Source organism: Peromyscus californicus, unplaced genomic scaffold (assembly GCF_007827085.1).
Source record: "Peromyscus californicus insignis strain IS unplaced genomic scaffold, ASM782708v3 Scaffold_12__1_contigs__length_115047231, whole genome shotgun sequence".
Lineage (NCBI taxonomy): Eukaryota > Metazoa > Chordata > Mammalia > Rodentia > Cricetidae > Peromyscus > Peromyscus californicus.
The window spans coordinates 64,132,340-64,157,049 of NW_026294413.1; the positions used below are offsets into that span (position 1 = coordinate 64,132,340).

Here is a 24,710-nt window from a genome sequence, read left to right on the forward strand (position 1 = left end):
CCCTCATGATGGGCTGCAATCAGAGCCTGTATACCAATAAGCCCTTTCCTCCCCGCTCCTCCCTGGTTGCTGTAGGTTGTGATGTTTTATCACAGCAACAGAGAACTACTCCAATATTGACCTCAGTTTCCCAGAGTCCACAGTGGACTCACTTTTAAGAAGAAACTGTAGCATGTAGATACATAAAAATTGACACTGATGAAGAAACAGCACTTTTCAACATTGGAGAAGGCAGTTATGTGCCTCTTTAACAAATGTGTTATCACTGTGAGGTCGGGCCTGTCCCAGATGCTATGAAATGACGCTGTTGACCACGCTAGTCCACAGTAGTTATGACTGCCACTGTTACTGTGAACTCCAGTGTGCATCCTGTAGGCCCGAAAGACTTGTTTCACACTGAGCTGGATTTAGGCAAGTCTGCCAGCATTCTGTGAGCTCCTAAATTCAATTGCACTCCTTTATGAGGCAAAACAGGGATGGGCTCATTCTCTAGGCCAAGGGACTCCTAAGTACTAGAGATGCACATAACACGTGACCCCTTCTCTCCTGGAACTCACAGCAAGGAAAGACTTGAAGAGGGAGGCCCAGGTCAGATAGAATATCTATCTAACCTTCCAGACCTTAAGGACACTCTGAGAATGTGGCAGTAGACCAGAGGAAGGCATATATACACGTCAGTGAAGAAAAGAGTGTAAGTCAGCATTCCAAGAGACTGTTCTTGTAGTTTGGAAAGAAGTTCAAGAGAGTATCTTCAGCCAGGATGCACTCCACTCAGGAGTGCACTGGTCAGGAGTGTGCACTGGTCAAGGGTATGCACTGGTCAGGGGTGTGTTAACTATATGTTTTCTGTGCTCTTGGCACTCTGGCTCTAAGCCTTGATCCAGGAGAAGCTGTTCCTCCAGGGCAAGTTAATCCCTGAGGGTGGCTGGTGATGAGCCCTTGGTAGACAGACCTCCAGGCATCTCCTCATCAGACTCAATGCACTTGTACTCCTCCTCCTCAGATCAGGTAGGCCAGTGTTCCAGGCACCGGGGAACACTCCTGTGGTCCAGATCTGCTGACATTATTCAGACTTCCCAAGCCTAAACATATTGAGAGCACTTTAACCATGTCTTTCTCTGAGAACCCTTGAAGGTTCTAGCCCATGTTTCACCCTCAGCTCCTGCAAATTCTAATGGGATCCTCCATGAAATTTCCCTGTGGACATATCTGGCTTATGATTTCCATTGTAAGGAAGTCTTAAACAACATAAAAGTCATGATCATTCTAGTCTATCAAGTGAACAGACTATGTCCTTTTTGTTAGGAGTGGTACTGAGTGAACCCAGGGCCTTGCTCATGTTAGGCAAGTTCTCTACTGCTGAACCACATCCCCAACCCTCTTTTTACTTTTTTTTTAAATTTGGAAGTAGAATCTTGATAATTTGATCAGAGTGACTCTAGTTTCTATACTCACTCTGTTATGCCTTGAACATTCAGTCTTGCCTCTGCCTCCCAAATAGCTGAAATTACAAGCCTGGGCCGCCTGGCTTGGCTCCCACGCACATTCTCATGATAGGCCTTAGTATGTTACTCAAAGAGGGCAAGCTGACTGAGCTCATAGCCCTTCCCAAGGAAACAGGCACATACTCCTTTGGTGGCAAAGAGATGGCTCCGTCTGTGAAAGATTGAGGGAGGAGGGTCTCAGCCACCTGTTTTCATCTGTGTGAGGATCACACATTCGGCAGATAGAGGATAACATAAAAGTTATTGTCTCCATCTGTTATTGGCTGATACGGCTACCGGTGGGTTTAACACAAGGAGAGCTTTTCAGAGTCATTCTTGTGCTTAGAGAGGACTGCAGGGTTTTTTTTTTTTTTTTTTTGAATAGCCAATATGAACTAAGGAAATGGACTGAAGGCCAGGTACTTTGCTCTCCCACGCAGAGATCTCTGAGTGTGAGTGCCTCCCTTCACGGCAGTGATTTCCACGTTTGCATGCATTACTGCATCTGGTGCCAACAGTAGTCAGGTTCAGTACCACAGGCTCCCCTGAGTACACAGTTCCTGAGCTCACCCTCAGTTTTCCACACTAGCGGAGAGAATCAGAAGGGCTGTTTGTTCCTGAACGGATCTCTCACTTCTTTTCATAACTGTTGGCAAGATTTTGTCAGGGGCCCTATCCAGGTGTCAGAGGCTGGGGGATGTCCATTATCTGTGCACTGGAGATTAAAAAAAAAAAAAAAACAAAACCTGTCTGTGGCCATACTGATATTTGGTGTCACCTTCAAGTTTACCTTCTCTCATTTTTAACTTTTCTTTTCAAGTCTATTTTTAGTAAACACAAGGGGGGAATGGTATTGAAATTTGAGTTCTGTGTCCTTAACTTCATCCAGCTGAGATGGTAAGAGTAAGAACCCAAAGGCTTATGTAACCAGGAACTTAACCCAGCGCTGCCGTGAATGTAATCATAATCGCTAACACTTGTATAAACCCTTCTTTCTGGAGAGTCCTTTCCAACATTTCATACCACTCTCTATAAAGTCGGGGGAGAAAATACATGTTCTCTTTATGAATATGTAGTTGGGAGCGAAATACTGGTGCTGGCGATACCGAGAGTGGAGCCATGTCCGCAGGTTCGGTTCTGAAAGTTTATTTGTAAAAGTTATCTGAATCCTGGACACTATCTCTGTCCTGGATATAAACCTGGGAGTAGCGAGCTGTCTGTGGCCTCTCTGAGCCTCTGGAATCTTAAGAGGCCCAGAGGCTTATGCAGGGGGTGGGGGCCCGCCCGAGAGTCTGGAGTCTGCTCTGCTCTGAAATTGTTCTGCTGGAAGTTTCGAAGCAGAGGAAGAGAAGGCAGCAGGGACTTGGCATCCATTCAGACCAAAATGTCTTGGCAAACGCTCTTATGGCAGGAGAAGAGGCCGGTGTTCCTGACTCCTCCCTAATGCCTTCTGCAGGACAGGATGCCTGTGGCTGTCCCTTCAGCTGTCCCCTGGTTCTTACTCCAACAGAAGTACTGTACATGTGTATCTCTTTTGACCATACAACACCATGCTATGACATTTTGCCTTTTGTCCGAGCCATTCCCGACCATTGTGGCTTGGCTGGGTAATGATGTGATGTTTTTAATGAACATTTAATTGCCATTGCATCGTTGTGAAGTATCATCATTTCCCCCTTTGGAATATTCTAAAGAGGTTCCCTGATCGTTCTTTCTGTTCCGAAAATGAGACATACTTTTCTTATAAATTGTGGCTTTCCCCACCACTATTTTCAAACATTTTAGGGACTGTTACTACTAAGTACGGAAGCCAGTGTGGTTTTGTCCCAGCTGTCCACAAAAGTCTGCTGTAGTGACTGCCTCCAGACCTCATTTGTCTAAGCCTACATTATGCTGGTCCCTGAGCCCAATGTAAAAATTGCCAGCAATGTGTGTCTGGAAGAACAGACTCACAAGCTGCCTGCTGGGCACCTCTTGACACCTCAGACTGTCCATGTCTCAGAGAGGCTGAGTTTTTCTCCCTTGTGTACGGCCTGAGCATCATCATGGTGTGGGTCTGTCACATTCAGCTGCACATCAACCTAAATGTGACTCAGCAGCGTCAACCCAAGCATATAAGAAGGTGACTTTTTTTAGTTCACCTCGTGGAAATCATATAGTAGGCTTTAGGAATAGAGATAATGAATGTTCCCCTTTCCCAGGTTAATCTTCCCTCCTCTCTCAGGTCAGTCCTCCCTCTTCTCTCAGGGCAGTCCTCCCTCCTCTCTCATGTCAATCCTCCCTCCTCTCTCAGGGCAGTCCTCCCTCCTCTCTCAGGGCAGTCCTCCCTCCTCTCTCAGGGCAATCCTCCCTCCTCTCTCAGGGCAGTCCTCCCTCCTCTCTCAGGGCAGTCTTCCCACCTCTCTCAGGTCAGTCCTCCCTCCTCTCTCAGGTCAATCCTTCCTCCTCTCTCAGGGCAGTCCTCCCTCCTCTCTCAGGGCAGTCCTCCCTCCTCTCTCAGGTCAGCCTTCCCTCCTCTCTCAGGTCAGCCTTCCCTCCTCTCTCAGGGCAGTCCTCCCTCCTCTCTCAGGGCAGTCTTCCTTCCTCTCAGATTAGTCCCTCCTGTTTATTTTATATGTATGCATAAAATGTGGACTGTATTCTAGATTATTAGATAATAATAGATATTAGATAAATGCTTTGCACTTTTAAATCTCTTTTAGTCCATGAATCAGCCTGCACTGGAAATATTGATACTGAAGGAAATTGAAAGTTGAGTGTGGTTTGCACACTTGTGATTCCAATACTAGTGAATCTGAGGCAAGTGTTACAAGCTTGATGCCGGTGAGGCTACAGCAATGCCCTGTCTCCAAAACACAGCAATGGCTGGGGGTAGACCTCAGTGGGGAGTACTTGCCTAACATGTGCACATCCCTGACTTCTGTCACCCCCACCAGAGATAAAAGAAACAAAACAACCATCAGGCCAGATGTGGCAGTGTGTGTCAGTAATGCCAGTATTTGGGGACTGTCCCAACAAACAAACATCAACAGAAGCCGTGAGACCAGGACTGTGGGCTTCAGTTTGGGGCTTAGTCTTCCTCTCCATCAACTCTCCCACCTGGCCAGAGTTTTTCTGGGTTCCCCAGGACTTAGTGGAGATGGAACATCAAGGCTCCAGATCACTGCTCATCTCAGTTAAAAGTCTCGGTGCTTGTGAGTACACAGGATGGATAGACTGGGAAATCCATCTGGACCTAGCAGAGGAGGAGAGCTGAGGCTGGCACCTCTGCCATTACGTGCACGGGGCTGACTTAACAGCTAAGAGCATCATACATTTCCTGCCCCAGGGAAAACTTGGGGGTCATTTCGGTCATTGTCACATCTTCCTCTTTAACCTCTGTCCCTGATAGGAAACCTCCGTGTTAGAAATGAGGCGTGTAGGGCTCAGCCTCAAATCTAAAACACTCTCTTCCAGTAGTACTAGGGTAGGAGAGGCAGGCTGTACCAGCACCTCCTAACTCTCATGACCAGGATCTGCCTGCTAAGCTCATTCCTTCCCTTGCCTCATTTACCAAATTCCTTCTCTTGTACATAGTCATGTTTTGTGTTGGCCGTTCCTATTGTGAACTGAAAACACCACTACAGGTCCTCATGGGCTCCTCCTCTGGCCAGTCTCCCTGTGGTAAAGGCCAGACTGCTGGTCTCCATCACAAGTCAGTGACCCTGTTTACCTCACTGCTCAGGCTGAGGTTCCTCACCCTCCCTCTTTCTCTACCTCCAAACTGTGAGCAAATGCTGCCATCCCTACTTTAAAATATTCACCAGTTTCTGTCACTTCTCAGTACCCCTGGTGTGGCCTTTCTTGCCCTGAGTTGTCAGTTGGACTGAAGGAAGGGGGAGATGGTGCATGTCTCTGCTGCCCAGGACAGTAGCCACTAGCCACACACAACTTCTGAGCATTTGGAATGTGGCCAGTGTGGCTAAGGAACGAAGTCTTTGTAACAGCTTCGTCGTTGTATAATTGTGTCTCTATATTTACACTGTACAATTCTCCCATCTCAAGGTATAATTCCATTACACAACCCAGCCACCACATCATCATCATCATCATCATCAACTTTCAAACGCTTCGTCACCCCCAAAGGCTGTCACCCGGCCCTCAAACCCGCAGCAACTGCTGCTTGCACCATGTCTGTGTAGGTCTGTCCCCCCTGGACATTTTATCCTAACTTCTTTCCCCTTTCAAGGTTCATCCACATCGTGGCATGTACCCACACTTCATTCCTTGTTATTTCTTCATAATACTCTATTGTATTGATGCACCACTCACTGAGTGATGGACATTTATTTGTGCATTCACCACTTGATGGACATCTGCACTCTGAATAGGCTACTGTGGATAGGGAATAATGATGCTCATTGTTTTAGACTTCATGAGCAGTTGTGAATAATGCTGCTCTGAACATTCATGTATAAGCTTTTGTCTTTCATTCACATTTTCATTTTTCTTGGGAATTACTGAGTCATGTAATAAATGTGCACACTCTTTTTTAGGAAGTGCCAATAGTTTCCCAAAATGTCTGCACAGCTTACTCAGCTTCCAGCCGTGTGTGAACAATTATAGGTCTCTCCTCCTCTCTCTCTCTCTCTCTCTCTCTCTCTCTCTCTCTCTCTCTCTCTCTCTCTCTCTCCCCCCACCCCCGAGACAGGGTTTCTCTGGGTACTCTGTGGACCAGGCTGGCCTTGGACTCACAGAGATCCGCCTGGCTCTGCCTCCCAAATGCTGGGATTAAAGGCGTGCGCCACCACTGCCCGGCTCTCTGACTCTCTGTCTCTTGGTTGTCATTTTTGTTATTGGCATCTTCGTGGGTATGAAGTGATTCTTCAAGTGGCTCTGGGATTGTTTTCTTTATTCCCAATCATGTTGAGTTTCTCTGAATCCCTGTTAGTCATTTGTGTGTCTTCCCTTAATATATGTACTCAGATCCTTTGCCCAGGTTCATACTGAGAAGTTTTAGGTTGTTTGTTGGGTTCTTTCTGTGTCCTAGACACAAGCTTCTTATCAGACACATAATGTGCAAGTGTTTTCTCCATTCTTTAGTTTTTTTTCTCATTTTCTGAAGCATAAAAGTTTTGATCCAGTCTAATTGGTCCTGGTTTGTCACCGTACTTTTGGTGTCTTTTCTTGAGATCATTCTTAAATCTGGGGCTGGAAAGATGCACTGCTTCCATTTATTGTAAAGGTTGTCTGGCTTTGGCCCCGTGATCATGTTTTGTTAATTTTATATTGTGATCATAGGCACAGACATAAGTAAATTCTGCAATTTTAACCATTTTACGTATGCAAGTCAGAGACACTAGTTGCGCGGAGCTTGCTGTTCTGGCTGTTTGCAAAACTGTTTCATCACCTCAAACTTTTAACTCGGAACTCATTAAATGACATCTCATTCTCTCCTCTCTCTCCTCCCAAGCCTCTGGGATTTTTTTTTTCAATTAATTTAAAGGTAAACAACTAAACGGAGCTAGTGGCTGCCACAGTGGATACGTAACTCTGCTGTTGCCGGTTTCACCCTCCATCACCTGCATGGCTGACTGCCATCCCTGCCAGACTGGCACTGTACTTTGTCATTCTCCCTGTTCTGTTCACCCAGGAGCTGCACCATTCCTTTGAGAATACTCCAAACGATTTCGTGGCAGGCTCAGCAGCCTCCAGCTTCATCAGTGCTGACCACCGTAGAAGTGAGGACTCTTTGGTCCAGCCTGCGTCTGTTGGCCTCTGACTGTTTGCTCGCTCCCTGAATTTCTAGACAGACTGGTCCTCATGATGAACTGTGAGCTCATCAAACACTGTTTTAATTAAGATTAACAACGTCTTTTCTTTCCCAGGAGCCTGTTCTTGATGATCATTGAACTAACTCCTCTCTATCATTCTGATCTGTTTCCGGGTCACCTCTCTAACTAAAACAACCATCTCTGGCCACTCTGTATTCAAACAGTATATCTTAAATTTTCTCTAGCTGACTGTATATCCATTTGTTCATTTGTGTATGCTCTGTTCCCCGACTGTCATTCAGACTCCATGGAGACTGGAGCCTTTTCTTCCGAGTTCCCACAATGCCTTGCATAGAGTAGATAGATTTGAGTACATAAAAGATTGAGCTTCCTCCTTTCATGGCTATGATCTTCGTTAAACTCAAATAAACAACCCCTGTCTAATCTCACGTGACCCTTAGTGGAGTATGTCTTTAAGGTGCTGCATCTACTCTTATAATAACCTCAGACTCAGTTACTAGTGATAGACACTCTAAGTTCAGTTTACAATGGCTGTGTGTAAGGGCAGGATGAGTGTCCCCGGCTTGGGACCAGAAGCATTTGCTTGCTCAAAGATTTTGAACTGTGGAATAATTAGCATAGATTTCACTCATTGACTATCCCTAACCCAAAACCTAAAAGGCTTCCATGGGATTCCAAAGCACTTAAGACTAGGTTTTCAGATGAGGGATACTCGGCTCACGCCAGTTTATTGACTTACTGAAATTAATTGAGCTGCTCCCTTTTCAACTTTCTCTGTTTACTTTCAATGACTTCTTCCCTCACCTTCTCACCTCTCTTCATCACCTCTCCCATCAGTCTCCAGAGCTTTCTGTTTCTGTCTGGGATAGAATCCCTTTCTGATCTCCTAGTGTAACTCTTCCAACCTCAGCAGCAGTCATGGAAGTTCCTGGATGTCGTTAATGTGGCCCTGGTGCCCACCACTCTGTGTTTAAGTTTCCTCTGGTCGCAAACTGACTTCTCAGGACCAGGAGCAAAGCTATACCCTAGAGCTGATCCAGGGACCCACCCACTACCAGAACCCACCTAGAACTCAACCTGATTATCACACCTTTTTAGGAAAGTAAACAGAATCTTCAACAGATTAGCTGAGTAAGTCAGCCCAAATATTCATGGATAGCAGCAGCTTCACTGGAAGTGTTCACACAGCAATCCCTGCTACCTAGCTTGTGTGTTGTCGTCATCATACACACACACACACACACACACACACACACACACACACACACACACACACACACACACACACCTGAACCTGAGTGCAAAGGAGGGAAGGAGATGGGAAGCCATTCTTGATTTTAAACTTGTTTTGCACTCCTGGGATCCTAGTCAGATTTCCAGAGTGGTCACCAAGCAGAGTCTCTCTGGCTCCATGGCTTCTAGGGACCTTGCAGATCCGCCCTTGGAAAGAAAGAAAGAAGACGAAGCTTTGAAGTCCCAGCTGTGTGAAACACCTCTCACTGGATCACTTTCACTCCCAGAGCACAGGCGCTTGAGTGAGAACAAGAACCATGAATATCTCCCCAATAGAGTCAGTCACTTTGCGCTTACTTTGATGCTGCCCAGTCCCACTTCAGCAAATATTAAGAGAAAGGTTTGAGAAGGTCCTAGAGCTGAGGCATTTGATGTGTCCTTGGTGGTCCTTGTTCAACTTGTTTTCAAGCAGACCAAATGATAATTTGTTTAAAAAAATATATAAATTCAATGCAAATCAACCATTAGTTTTATTTGAACATCTGATTTTGTTTTATTCATTTGAAGGACACATAAAGTGAAAAACAATCCCATTATAATGAGAAAGGACCTTTAGAATCACGAAGGAGTCGGTTTTGAAATGACCTCACGCTTTGAGAGATACTTCTACTGTTCCATTTTCTATGTTCTGAAAAAAAAGAAGACAGATTGTACTGTAGCCTCTAGATATTAACAGTGTCTTCTTTGTTTTCTAGATACTCCACTGGCCAGTGGGCACGCCACAGACTACTTGTTTGTTGGAAATATTGTTTACACGGTAAGTTTAGCACTGTTGAGCCATTCCTAAAGGGCACTCATGAGGGTTATACCTCCCCAGTTACACAAGGCTCCCCATATTAAAATGACTTATTCCACGTCTTTATGGGCTAAGGCTTTCTTGAAGTTCAGACTGATCAAGAAATACTTGCATCATACAAAACTCCTCTCTCTCTTTTTTTCTCTCTTCACAGTACGTTGTGGTAACAGTTTGTCTGAAAGCAGGTTTGGAGACAACAGCTTGGACTAAAGTGAGTTGTCTTTGGAATTATTTCTTTCTCCGTTATAGATAGTTGTGTGCAGTGACTTCCATTTAATCCTTGGGGAAACAAGAAATACTATACAGTTGTCTTATTTCAAATTTTGCAAGTAAAAATTGTTTTTGCTCTTTAGGAAGGCAATTTGGGATCCAACCTCTCCTGGTGCTTAACTTGCTCGGCACCTAGCCCAGCTTACAGCTACTGATTATTACCTGCCTGAAATGAAAATTCTCATTATTACTGAGGGGATGGGGGAGAGGAAAAGGGAAAGGAAGAAAGGGAGGAAAGGAGGGAGGGAGGGAGGGAGGGAGAGAGAGAGAATGCAGAAGAACAAGTCAGAAAATGTAGTATTTGCACATGACTCTACCTTGGCACTCCTGGGCAGTCTCTTGACCTCTGACTTTGTGTGCATCCTTAAATGAATGGGTGAATTGTGGCACAGAGTTTTGTCATCTGTTTTTTCTCCTAAAGTCTCACATTTTGAATCCTTAAAGCACACTTCTGTGAAACGATTGTTCATGATTAAAGGATACCAAATTGCATAGCTATCCCGGGTTTGTTTTATCAGCATCCCGTTTCCTGTTTGGTTCTTTCCAAGATGGGATAAGAACCACACTTCACAGTGTCTGTCTGCCACAGTGTGACTGTAGCTCACTTACCTCCTGCTCTGGTACTAAGTAACTGGGGTAGGATGGAAGGTCACCATGGAGCCGGGAAATCTGTCAAAGGGTGTTGGCAGGTAGGAGGTGGGAATAGCGGCTTAGCCTGGAATATTGCAGGAAGAGGTAGTGAGTGTCAGAATATGGAAGTGTGTGGGGCGTTTACCCAACCACCCCCACAGTTCCCCAGAGTTTTCTTGAGTGCGAGCAGCAGGAAATATTAGATAGAAGGATTTATTGTGGAGAATATTGCGGAGATAAACAGATAGAAAATAAAGGATAGCCTCGAGAGGGCCTGGAACCTATTCCAACAGCCCCGACTGTCTCTGCCCCAGGGTTTTTATAGAGACGCCAAGGGGTGGAGCAAAAGACCTCCTCCCCCAGCACAGCCAAGTGCAGACCATCCCAGACACCTGCACTCAGGCCCGTGGTCCTAATCATCCTCTATGCGGACCTGCTGGGTAAAGCCACGAGGAACCTGAGAACGGGCTCCCACAGAAGTGCTAGTTTAAAACTAGAACCCGGAAGGCAGAGCTTGCCGAGGGATTGGATTGTAGTTTGTGAAGAGAGAAGTCAAGGGTTGTATTAAGAGCACAAAGGAAAGAGGCCAGCAACTTAAAGAGGCATAAGATGTTTGTGTCACAGAAGTGAAGAATAAAGTTTTAGTGACTAGAGCTGAGGAAGAGGAGGAGGAAGAGGAGAAGGAGGAGGAGAAAGAGGAGGAGGAGGGAGAGGGGGAGGAAGAGGAGGAGGAGATGCACGGGAGGAACTAGCAGATGCAGTGGAGCAGGGTGGAAGCAGGGACTTTAATGTCCTGTAGGAAGTGGGGTAACTATACTGAGTACCCACTTTCAAAACAACTGGAAGGAAGAATTTTGGATGTTCCTTAAGTTCAGAAATGATGTTCTGTGGATGTGGATGTGCCAGTTACCCTGACCTGATCATTGCATATTATATACATGCATTGGAGTGTCACATTGTACCTGTGAATGTGAACAATTGTACATGGATTTTTTTTTTTTTTTTTTTGGTTTTTTGAGACAGGGTTTCTCTGTGTAGCTTTGCGCCTTTCCTGGGACTCACTTGGTAGCCCAGGCTGGCCTCAAACTCACAGAGATCCGCCTGCCTCTGCCTCCCGAGTGCTGGGATTAAAGGCGTGCACCACCACCACCCGGCTTTTTAAAACTCTATTAAATGCAATGTTTCAAGTTTTTAAAGGGGGCATTAGCCATTCCGAGTTGTTTTTAAATGGTCTCTGTAATAAATATGACAGATGTTGTCTTTAAGTGATAAGAATATTCTATTTGTCCATTTCACCTCTCTCTCACTTGATGGCTGCACCCCTGTTTTATAAAAACAGACACGAGATAACCCCAGGGTTGGGTGGGTCATGGCTGGGGCTTGTATTTTAGCAGAAGGTTGGGGGCTTAACGCACCTCCATCTTTGGGATAGTGTAAGCCACCTGTAATTCAGGTTCATCATTACAAATCCTAAGACAAGGAGCTTACTGAGAAAGGCAGAGCTCTCCAGTAACGAGTCCGTCCTCAGTTTCTTCCCATCAGGAAAGGGACTTGGATGTGGGATGCGGGTTGGGCAACTTATGGGCTGGAGTAGACACTCCCACCCCCACCCCCGGGGCCAGCAGAAAGCCCTGTCTAAGCATTTATTTCCTCCACAGTTCAGTCACCTGGCGGTGTGGGGAAGCATGCTGATCTGGCTGGTGTTTTTTGGTGTCTATTCCACCATCTGGCCGACCATCCCCATTGCTCCTGACATGAAAGGGCAGGTCAGTACTGTGATTGTGTGTGTCCCTCCATTACGTTTGTGCACAGGTGAGCGAACCAGCTTTCTGTGTCTTGTAACAGCGAACTTGGGTAAAGGCACTTGTCATCTGCTTGCGTCAAAGCTTAGCAGTCGATGAACCAATTCAAGCAGCTGTGAGAGGTTGTCTCATCCGCAGAAGTGGTGTGAGACATTTAAATACCATGAAACATTTCACCCTCAATCCTCTGACATACATGGTGTGCTCACATTTCCTTAGTTATGTGCCGGTTGTATACAACAACACTGTTTGTAATTGTATACAAAATGGGAGTGGTTTTGAGGCAGTCATGATCAAAGCTTGTCTTGATTACAGATTCAATGTTAAGTATATGATTGACTGCTTAATTGGTAACTGGTCACTTGTAAAATATCAGCCTAAGAATTCTAGTAACCAGGTAGTGGGTATGCAGGAATCTTCCTTTGTTCATATCTTCAAGCCAGCCAAAGAGGCTGAGATTAGAGATCTTACTACTCTTGTTTGAATTGTTTCTGATTTTTTTTTTTTTTTACTTAACCTATGCCCAATTGTCTAACATTGAACCACTAACAATGACCAATTAGGTCATAGAACTCTATCACATCGGGTGTGGAGAGAAAGGAGTTGGGAGGTTGTATGAGCCCACACCATAAAGCCATGCTGGGCTGGCTACACATAGTCAGAATCCTCTTAGATCCCCACAAAGGGATGCTCCAAGCCCTAGGCTTTAAGAGCTACTAGCAGCCTCACAAGCTAGGCTCATCCCTCTTTGTAAAGTGAAGCACTACTGTGTTACCACTTTAGGTCCATTCTCTAGGCTCTGTGTTTCCTTCCCAAAGAGCCAGAAACCCGCTGTCCAGCTCTGCCTTGGCATCTCTCTGGATGCAAACAAACATGTACAACCCTAGGTCTCCATTATCGGCGAGACTGTCATTGTCTCTAATACTAGACATCTCTTACAGGGCATAAGCTTTTAGAGTAGATGTCCGTGCTGGTTCAGCCTCCTGAGTGTGCAGTAGGGTGCTTACAATACTGGAAACAGAAGCGGGGGTAGGAAGAGATGAACTGAGGATCAGGGCTTGGCAGTCCTGACTACCAGCTCTGCAGCCTTTACAGAAATAAATACAAACTCCTGGGTCTAGATTCATGTCCAAGAGCTTTTGTTCATGAGATAGCCCAGGCTATTATCACTGGTCTTTTACCTGGTAAATAAGTCAGCCGATACCCCCTAAGTGTCCAGAACCTCCATGAATGCTGGCCCTGTCCTGCAGGAGTGAGCTTGTATGCCTCCCATTGATATCTGTGGGGAAAGGAGTCAAACAGCATGTAAATGTCTAAAACAGAAGAGAGCCACTGCTGGCAGGATGGGTCGACGGGTGCCTGACTAGCAGACAAAGCCCTTCCTTGACAAATGCTTCCTTTCCTTGACTGCTCTAGCAAGCCCCACTCTGTGTACATTTGCTCTAGTAACTACAATTCTAAATGTGTTGAATTGGGCCATTTGCCAAGTCCCGTTCTCATAAAGTGGCTGACTTTCAAACTGCAGAGAGGCTGAATTCATCATGGACCCTTTAGGGTGCTTACGGCTCCCCTGAGCAAGAGCAAAGGTCATGTGTGTCTTCTGCTGGATGACAGCAGTTCAGTCAACAAAAGGCAACATACATTTATGGACAGTCCCATGATGTCATATGTCCCAGTGACATCATACCTTAGCCATCTTGGTGTGTGTACATACTCTCCACGGGGAATGAAGAAGTCACCTTAGGATTCATTTCCCAGATGTCCCCTTCATTAAGTGATATATGGCTGTCCTTGCAGACAGTGAGCTGTTCCCACCAATAAGGAGTCAAGAAGTGCTCCTTTTCAGTTAAATTGCGCAGCACTTTTGTATGAAAACTTCGGATTTTACTTAAACTGTTGCATTTTCTTCCTTTCTGTTGGTTGGTTTCAACAGGAAGCAAATGGGTCATTTTGAAACAACACAGTTAGGTAAGACTGAGGCTCCTGCTTGACATCAAGTGAGAGGACTGATAGAGTTTTCATCAAAGATCTATTTAGCATCTCTGGTCTTCCTCCGGGGTGAGATCCAAGTGGAAAGGATGTGAGCGTGCGATGTTAGCCTTCACTCCGTGGCCCACAGCAGCATCTAACCGGCTACCTGATTCAGCAGTCTGTTGATTGGCTGAGAAGTAGCAAGGACCTATTAAACTGTTCCATGGTACTGGACAGACAAATGTATAGAGCATGCCCAGGACCAGTCTGACTTCCCACATGAAGCCTCAGAAGGGCTTTCTCCAGTCACAACTGTGTCACCAAAAGGGACAGCAGCTGGGTTTAGGTGTGGTCAGAGGAGGAAGGGTCCCGGGAGGCACTATTCCCAGCATGCCCTAGCCATAGCCACTCCTTAGAGTAGGAAGCATTCTAGGAAAAGGGTGCTTTTTAGAAGTGAATATTTTAAGAATGCTTCTAGTGATTTTCATAAACCGTGCTTTGCAGTTGACTCCACAGTAGGGTTTTATCAGATGAACATAATTCTTTGAAGCTCTGGAACTGAGCTAGTATCTAATGGTAAATGGTATTTCTCCCCCCGAGAGCCAGAAACAGATACAGCAGCAAGCATTCTGTCTATTCACAAAATCTTCAGCCATTGAAAAGATGCATTGTTTCTGCTGAGAGTTTCCCCACTAATGTGATTAAGTATTTCTTTGTCTAGTCCATTCTGTTTGCAGTGTTTCTCACAGGGTTGAAGGCAGGTCTTCCCTTGCGGGCAAAGGGAAGGAAGGGCTGTAGAACGAAGGAGTTCTTTCCCACCGTCAGAACTTCATCTTCCTACAGCACCTTGTAGTGTGGTGTGGAAAAGCCCAGCAGCCACCCAGGAAGTCCCAGGGAACATCTGTGAAATCAGAGAAGCTCCTGGGGGACTCTTCTAAAGATGCGGAATTGGGAAGATTTTAAGGGACACCCCATTTCTTCATTTTTCTAGTAGCACACTTAGATCTATAGACCTTGGCTTGTGTCTGTCCATCATGGTGAATAGCATGGCCCTCGGCTATGGAGAATCGATGAGGATTGTTTTCCCAGGGTACCATAACCATGCAATCGAAATTTCTCCATTGCAGCTTAAATGCTCTAAAGTGGAGCACAGCTAAATTCCTTAGTTTACCTCCGTTCCCAGAGTTCCCTGTTGGTGTGGGGCTTCCAGGGAAACTGGATCTAAAGCCAGGGCGGTAATGTGCTTGAATTTTCTTCACAGTTCCCAGGGCTTCTGACTTCAGGGCTCTGTGAAGGGAGACCCCAGACTTCACCTTTGCTCCCAAGTCAGGAGCTGAAGACCCTGTCCCAGTCAGATGCCACCTCCTCCTCAGCACATCTGTTGACCTGAGGTGACTTCCTAATCAGCAAAGTCAGAAAAAGCCTAGTCACTCTGGAAATAGCTCGTGGTTGTAAGCCTAGCCTTTAACAGCTGAACCATCTCTCCAGCCATGGAAATAGCCTATGGGAAGTCAAGAACACACATGTTCTCCTTTCCTGGCAGGACAAATGAGTTCTGAATCTTTCTGCAAAAAAAAAAAAAATTCTGCACAATTTAAAACCCCGATTCTTTTGGCCAACACATTTTAAGTGAGTTTTTCTCAGTAAGGGCTTGCATCAGACTCATCCAGGTTGCCTGTTGAAGTCCCTCAAGATAATATGTGCATGTAATAATGCATGCACAGAGAGAGAGAGAGAGAGAGAGAGAGAGAGAGAGAGAGAGAGAGAGAGAGAGAGAGAGAGAGAGAGGTCTGGGTGTGGAGGCCCAGTTTGGATATCACTGCTCTAAAATATTCCACTGTAACATTTTAGCTCCTGCCAGATGCATAAGAGATGGTGGTCCACTGAACATACCCACACTTGACCAAATTCTCATAGGCAAGAGTTGTGTGAGATATACCAGGTAGTCCCAAGTGCCTTAAGGCAGCTCTGCTTTCTAAATAGGGAATTGTACCAAAGACATTACATGGCTTGCCATGGAAAAATACTCCTCACCAACGTTTTTTTTTTTTCCTTTAAAGTTCATTTCATTGCTAATAAAAGAGGGGGAAAGCCTTCTCACTTCAAAGCGTACAAACTGCTAACTCTGACTTCAGTGCCAAACACCGGGCCCCAGCCAGTTACTGGCATAGAGCAGACTTTTTTTTTTCCTCTCATCCTAAATATGGGAATGGATTTATTTGTGAGCTTTCCAGACATACTTGGGAATACAGTGCACACCCCGCTGGGCTAAGCACTAACAGAGGGAGAAATGGTGAAGGTGTGTCGTTTTGCTGTCATTGAGTCAAAGTGATCTGGGGCTCTTCTTCCCCAAGAAGCTGTCTCCCTGGATTGTGTTGCCCATTTGGTTTAAGGTCTGGGAGTGCCCACATGAGATGTGAGAACATTGAGTTTGTTTGCAAGTTGTGTGTGCTCCAATAGGTAGGCTGAGAAGGCATGCAGACCACATTGCTCAGCTGCTGTCCTTGGGTGTTTCCCAAGGACCAGGGTTGCCAGGTGGGCATTGCCCAAGCACCAGGTGAGGCATTGACCTTAGGGTAATGTTGCTGGTATGGTATGGGGTCATCTGCCCTCCTCCACTGTTCCCAAGGTGTTTTCACGCGTATTGTGTCTTGATGAGGGGCACAGTCTCTAGGAGTTATTTCTGCCCCTCCCTACAGGGGTGTGCTTAGCTTCCCTGTGGTAGTAGGTGGCTCAGCAGCTTGAGGGAAGCATTTACTCCCTCAGGTAATCCCTCAGGAGTCATCCACCTTCTCTTCTAAATGGTGTGGATGCAGCTGGGGGCCTGATGCAGTTTGAATTCTGGATGTTCCTCCAACGCTAACACATACCCAGCTTCCCAGCCTCTGGCATAGGTGGGAGGTCTTTAGGTCACTGGAAGTGGGTCCTTGAAGGGACAAGAGGAGTCCAGCCCTTTGGCTTTCTTTTGCGTCCTCTTGGTAAGGACGGATTTTGTTCTGCCATGTGCTCTCTTCAGGATATGCTGCATTGCCACAAGCTTAAAGCAACATGGCCATTCTCAGAGATCAAAACCTCCAATACAGCGAGCCAGATGACATTCATGAGTTCATCGTTCAGGAATTTGTTATAGGAGTGGAAACCTGACCACCACAGACCTGAGGAATTGTTCCGTTAACAGAAATAAATCCACCCCCAGAGTCCTAACCCTTGTGTGAAAGACAGACTGGAAAGACAAAAACAGAGGTCTCCGGGGCAGTTGAGGAAGGAGGAATGGAATGAACTGCAGCTCCCGCTAATTCACCCTGGTTAAGCTCCTGGTCAGAGCTGCTCCAAATGTACTGTGTGGCCCTTGTGTGTAGATCCTGGGAAGGAAAGATTTCTTCAAGCTTGAGTGGAGGTTGAGTTGTTCCTTATATCACAAGCAAGAAGTCAACCACAAAAATAAAAGCTTTTTTGCTTATTCTTCTCATTGGTTAAGAAACAGAATATATATATCCATGTTATATATAATACATGTTTTATATATATCCATGTTATATATAATATATGTTATATATATATATATATATAATATGTATATTTAAGTTGGAGACTGTGAAGTGGCTTCCAATTCTTGCTAGTGGCAGTAATGGCAGCTCACTACCATATCTTACCTACTGCTCAGCAGGACTTCAGAATTAACAGCATTGTTGTGATAAAGAGCCGTATCCAACTTCTTCCTACTCGGTATGGATTCTGTTTGGGACCTGAACTAAATTAACCTGAAACCTGAGATGTGTAGACAGTTAAGTCCACTGTTTGTATGGTCTGTGCTTGAGTTACTCCTGACCTTCCACTTTTTCATGTGTGCAGAGTCAAAGGTGTATAGAAAGGCAGTGTGTACCTGGGGACAGATAGAAAAACTAGAGAGAAGACACATGCGAGTAACAGTAAGTAAGCAGTGTGCATTCCACAGTTAGTAATTGTCAGACAAAATACAGTCGCTCCTTTCTGGCGGCTTGATCCAGAACCCCTCATATACCCTTTGTCTCTGCCTCCTTGCACTGGGATGACCAGGGAGTGCCATGGTGCTCAACATTTCTTCTTATCTGGGTTCTTGGGATCAGACTCAGGTCTTCTTGTTTATGCAGCAAGCACTTTAGGAAGTAAGCCATCTCCCCAGCCCCTGCCACAAGTTTCTAGAAAGATTTTCATCTTATGGTTGAGTGCACAGATATGCAGGGTGCATATGTAGAGGGTTGACTGTATACGTTTCACATAGATGCACTGTACGTGTGCAATCACATAAAAGTGAATGAAACAGTTCATTCATGAATCTGCCACTGCCTGGTGAGACTGAGGCTTAGACTGAGGAAGCTCTGTGGCCAGACAGGGTAGGCATGGTGATTCCCATGAATCTCTTGGACTCCAGGGTCTGAGCCACAACCCTCTGTCACTGCAGACAGCAGCAAGGATGATGATAAACCAGGAATCTGCTAAATGCCGGTCAACCCTCCTTAAAATGTTGCATTACATTTGATCAGAAGTGACCTGCCCTGCAATGAGATGGAGTCTTAAACACATGGGTGGAAAGTTTCAGGCAACAGGCGTTTTTTGGAAAACGTGATAGAAAGCACCAACTTTGGGGGGGGCCAGCTCTCCCCTCCCCAGTGCACAGTGCTCTCCCTTGGGGCAGTCTATTTCATTCCACCGTCTCTTTCAAAGGTGCTGCGTGTTGGAAGCCAGGTGGCTTTGTTTTTCTCTTCAGTGAGACGCTTTGTGGTCCTCCTACCGTTTGTCGTGCATTCGCGTTAATTTTTTTAAATACCTGTCAGCAAATTAAAGTACGTGTTCCATGCTGATTTTGTTTGTTTGTAATATTCATGCCTTGTGGTCACAGAGTCTGATTTATGTGGTTTTGAGCTTTTTCCTTTCACACAGCATGTGGAAGTGGGCTTTTGCAAGTTTTGTTCCCATTGCACAAAGAGGCCCACCTCCCTGACATCTTCAGAGGGCAGTGACCCTGTCTGGGGGCAGGTGACTAACGCAGCAGCTCCCCTTCCCTGAGATGATGGGAATCCTTAGGTTTGCCCTGTTCAAAGGGAACAGAGATATTGAAAGAGCCAAGACCTATACAAGAAAATATGACCAGGATAAGTTAGATGATAAGAGAGACTTGAAATGGAGGTATAACATACCATTAACCATGGCCAGGACATGGCTGATGTGTGTAAATAATAATATAAAGCTTTTGTATGAACATCAATGCCAAGCTAGTGATCGACAATTCAGCAAACAGGATTCAAATAGGTGAGATTTCCAGGTGCCGGGTTTGCCACTATGGAAGTCCGATTAAGTGGCTGCTGTAAGTAGTTAGGGTTCCTTTGGCTAAACACAGCCAAAGAATTACCAGTTGTTTGGGATCGGGCAGTCTGATATATTTGGTGTGTGTGGTGTGTGTGTGTGTGTGTGGGAGCATGTCCATGTAAATGGTTGTGTCCTGATTTTGATGAGGGACAGGAGGACTGGGAAGAAGCCTGTTATATTTCCCAATGTACTCTGAGGGCTATTCCCATCCACATGGCCCAGAAGCAGCTTGCAAAGTCCTGTGGCTTATCATCTTCTTCCTGCCCGGCATTTGTCTCCCTATCCCCCAATCCCTTCTCTTTCAAGAAGTACACTTCTGGGGCTGGAAAGAGGTAATGAAACGTACTGCTCTTACAGAGACCAGAGTTCATTTCCCAGCATGCACTTCAAGTGACTCACAGCCATGTCAGGCAGCTTGTAACTGCCTATAATGCCAGTTGGAAGGGATCTGACACCTTTTCACAGGTACCTACACTCATATGCATATAGTACCCCACCAACACTATCGTGTGAGTGATTGTGCATGTGTGTGCACTTGTGTACACACACACACACAAACACACTTACTAAAATATAAAAAATTAATAAAGAAAAAGAAGTACACTCTGGTACCTCTGTTCTGATCCTAGACTCTGGCTCTTCAGCCTGGGATTTATCCCCAAGGCTGTCCCTTCCCCATGCACTGCAGCAGTCAGTCAGGAATGGCCACTGAGCTCACACGGTCTGTCTGGAGATAAGTCAGAGATCTTTATAAAAACTAATGTTAGGAATAAAGTCATGGGCTGCGAAGCTTGCTGTATGAGCCTGGAGTTACCAGGGGCTGTCGCAGAGTAAGAGAAGGTACCTATCTGCTGTCAGCTGAGCACAGAGCAAAGCTGACCTGAGGGCTGATGGGAAGGTGCGTGTCCCTTGAGCTGCCTCTCCTCGCCGCCTCTGTACTTCCAGATCACCACAAGACCCTGTATTTCCACTGCTCTCAAAGATCGTTTGAGTTAGGTTGCTGATACTTCTGCAAAAACATCTAACTAATGGAAAAGCTGATCAGTAAAGTTATGGACATGGAAGGCGAAGTCATCAGAGTCAAGTTAGGGTAGAGAGGACTCCTATTCCTTCTGGAAAATCTCCAGTCATGATCAAATGGTAGAAAAACAGTTGGTTAACTTGACTCCACCAACATGAAATACCAAGTGACCTCCCCTTTTCCAATGTCCTTCCTCGAACGACTTTGTGCCCACCTCCTCTCAACAACCAAAATTTTAAAAGCAGGCTAGGACAGAAGCTAATATTTGAAATTATAAGGGGGGGAAAAGAACTTTTCTCTTTCTCCTGGCAGCCAACGGTTCAAAATGGCTTCAAGTCCAGGACCCTTGAGACTGGCTCAGGTGAACCCTCCGACTGTTAGCATTTGGAAGAGGCCAAACCAAAGATCTGCTCATGGGAAGGGATGGCTACATGGATGGATTTAGTCTTCTTCCTTAGAGAAGTGTATTCAAGAAGCTGATGACAAGCCCATGCAATTCTCCTACCTAAAGAATGGCTGAAGGTTTATGGCTAAAATTCTTCTAGCTACCCACTGAGAATATATGGATATCACTGATATTTGTATTTGTAAAAAGTTAATAAGCATATTTCACTATTTCATGGAATGTATTTGTTGGGCTTATGATAGTAAAAAAAGAAAAAAGGCAAAAATGAGAACAAAATGGATTTTGGCGGACCTAATTCCAGGAAGCTTTAATCTAATCCATATCCAATGTATTTCTGATGGGTACACCCCCAGACCACACCAGCAGAAGTCACCATACCCCAAACCAACACATTGCTGGACGGCATTTACAAAATGATATCCAAGGGCCTGCAGTGTATAAAGTAATAAATTTAAGTAGCTGTGGAACTGTGGAAGAGGTTTGGGCAGAGAAAATGTTAGGCATAGGCTTTGGTAGCATCTGGCCTCCAATAAATCATGAAGGTGATTTCATGGGTGAAGTGAGCTTCCTGGGGAATTGCTCCTAGGAGGATGAGGGGCCAGGGAACTCCAGGTCACTGGCTGCTCAGCACAGCTTGAAAGCAGTGAGTAGATCTGGCATCCTCGCAGGAGGGGATGCGAGATTCTTAGCGCCCAGTTCCCTGGTGTGGCAAGAAAAGAAAGCGCCTCATATTTGGAATTCTGTCCCCATCACTGCATGGTAATTAAAGGCAAGAAAAGCGGGGCACACCATGGTCAAGAACCCTGTTGTACAGGAAGATGCAGGGGTAGGGAAGGGCCGAGGCAGAGGACCAGCAAGTGTGATGGAGAAGGCCAGGTGGAGGGAGAGACCTGCAGGGAGAGGCTGAGACTCGGTGACTAGCCTGATGGGAAACTTTACCAGGTCTGCTAAGGAAAGAAAGAGTGACCGTGAAAAATGTCCTGTAACTGAGTAAGTCTGGATTTTGCCCTTTCGTGATAAATGTGGGGAAAGTAATTCCAGAAACAAAAGAGAGCATGAACATTCTTGTGAGCAGTCTTTCTGACTGCTAGGTTGTTGAAAAGGGTCCCTTAGAAAGTCATGACCTGTTTGTTTGGATTTTTGTTTTGGTTTGGTTTGTTTGTTTGTTTGTTTTAAGGATCTCTCTACTCTTCAAAGAAAATCAAACATTACATTAGAATGTTTTAAGACTTCCATGTGGGGCTGGAGAGATGGCTCAGCAGTTAAGAGCGCTGACTGCTCTTCCAGAGAACCTAGGTTCAATTCCCAGCACCCACATGGCAGTTTACAACTGTCTGTGGCTCCAGTTCCAGGGGACCCAATACCTGCACACAAACATATATGAAGGCAAAAAAAAAAAAAAAAAAGTCAATGCATATAAAATAAAAATAAATAAATTATTTTTAAAAAGACTTCCATGTAACATAAACTTAATGATCATAAATAACATTTTGAAACTCTGACATTTCGATGCTAAAAAATAATATTGCCAAATAGATTTTCACCTGGGGTTTGTTTGCTTACTTACTGTTTTTATGGTGCTAATGACTGAAGTCAGGGTCCTGCCACAAGCTACGCAAGTGCTCTACCTAGTCCTTGATTTTGTGAGGAAAGGGCCTTGTTGTGTGGTTCAGGATGGCCCGCAGCTCACAGTCCTCTTCCATCAACCTCCCAAGTACTAGGATGGCCGGTGTGTGCTACCGTGACCAGCGAACATAGGATTACCAGTGTGGGCCACCGTGGCCAGCGAACATAGGATTACCAGTGTGGGCCACCGTGGCCAGTGAACATAGGATTACCAGTGTGTGCCACCGTGACCAGCGAACATAGGATTACCAGTGTGGGCCACTGTGACCAGCGAACATAGGATTACCAGTGTGGGCCACTGTGACCAGCGAACATAGGATTACCAGTGTGGGCCACTGTGACCAGCAGCAGCTTTGTTTTTAATACAAAACAAAAAAAAAAGTCAAGAAGCAGCTGTAGTTCGAAGGGTTTTCTCTGAGGGACTTACCATTGTTTAAAGACTTACCCTCTTAAGCCGGGCGGTGGTGGCGCACGCCTTTAATCCCAGCACTCGGGAGGCCAGCCTGGGCTACCAAGTGAGTCCCAGGAAAGGCGCAAAGCTACACAGAGAAACCCTGTCTCGAAAAACCAAAAAAAAAAAAAAAAAGACTTACCCTCTTCCATGTTTGGTAAATTTATTAGAGCAATAGTCTCTTTCCCAGCACTAAAGTGATTTTATTTTATGTAGTTCTGGCTTGGGTCATCCTGGTAAGAATACCATTTACCAGATGCCATTTTAGACCACTTTCTCAAAAAAAAAAATTATTTTTTTTAAGAAAAGTAATTGCTCTTTATTCCCCTGTGACGCTCATGTAACTTCCTAAATAAGGAGTGCTGTTCTTAAAAGTTATACTTGAGTGTATATGTTCAGCAGAGCCTACCTTTTTAGTCTGTAAAATTCTGACACGGCGTAGGCCTGTGGAAAAGGCTCAACTGGTGAAAGTTCTTGCTGTACAATCGCGAGGTCCTAAGTCCAGTCCTCAGAACACACAGAAGAAAAAGCCTGTAAACAGCGGGCAGCTGTCCTCCCTCCCAGCACCAGGGAAACAGCAACAGGCCACTCCCGGGAGCTCACTGGCCAGCCAGCCCAGCTGAACCAGTGAACGGCCAGGCTTGGTGAGATGTCTCAAAAGAGGAGGTGGAGAATAACTGAGAAGACACCAGCCTTGACCCTTGGACTCTGATGTATACACCTATATACACAAGGCAGAAACACACCACATACATATACACACCACACATACATACCACATACACACACCATACACACACATCACACACATACACACATATACCACACACACACACACCATCCACACACATACACTACACACACACATACACTACACACATACACACCACATACATACACACACCACACACACACCACACACATACACACACCATACACACCACACACACATAAACACATACCACGCACACACACATACACACTTCATACATACACTCACACACATATACCACATACACACATACTACACACACTCAACACACACATACACACCTCACTCACACATACACCACACACATACCACACACACACACACACCACACACACACATATACTACACATACTCACACACCATACATACACACCACACACACATACATACCTCTCACACACACATATACACCACACACACACCACACACACATACACACCTCACACACACACTGCACACACACCACACACTACACACACACCACACACATGCACACTACACCACACGCATCACACATACACACCACTGAGAGGGTTAAATGAGCTTCCACAACTTGAAACTCTGAGTCTTGAACTTGTGGGAGACGAGTAGTCCGAAAAGAAACCACGGGCTGTAAACTCTCCATGTGTCTCTCAGCTTTCCGGGGCTGTTGACCATGCATCCATGTTGCTCGCATTTTCCGTGTTTAAAGTTAGGCCTCACTAGTCCCTGCTGCCTCTGCCTCTCTCCGCCTCTGCTGCTCTTTGTAGCATGTGTCTTTTGAGACCTGCATGGCAGCTTAAGTTTCAATTTTAGGTCAGAGTTTTGCTGTGCTCCAGCTTTGCCGAGAGAGCCTGCTCAAGCTGTTCGTATCCAAAAAATCCTCCTCACGTGAGCTCGGGAGCCATTTTCTAAGCCCCTGAGCCTCAGGCAGCGAGGAAAGAAGTGCTGCTCATTAAGGACTCATTAAGGACGTTACTTAGATATGCAAGTGCTGACAAAGGGAACCGGGCCTTTTCTAATGACTTCCTAACAGAGCCACCATTGTGTGTAGAGGGACCTCAGGTGTGAAGGCCACTCTGAGAAGGT

The 24,710-nt window shown here is 45.6% G+C and overlaps 1 protein-coding gene across 5 annotated transcripts in view; it reads left to right on the forward strand.

Annotated features, from left to right (window-relative positions):
* Positions 1-24,710, forward strand: part of Atp8a2 (ATPase phospholipid transporting 8A2) — a 563,932-nt gene that overhangs the window by 410,471 nt on the left and 128,751 nt on the right. For all 5 annotated transcript variants that reach the window (XM_052733058.1, XM_052733056.1, XM_052733061.1 and 2 more), the window contains exons 31-33: positions 9,247-9,308; positions 9,502-9,558; positions 11,906-12,013. In XM_052733058.1, the coding sequence (XP_052589018.1) occupies positions 9,247-9,308; positions 9,502-9,558; positions 11,906-12,013 (227 nt within the window). The remainder of the gene's footprint in view (positions 1-9,246; positions 9,309-9,501; positions 9,559-11,905; positions 12,014-24,710) is intronic.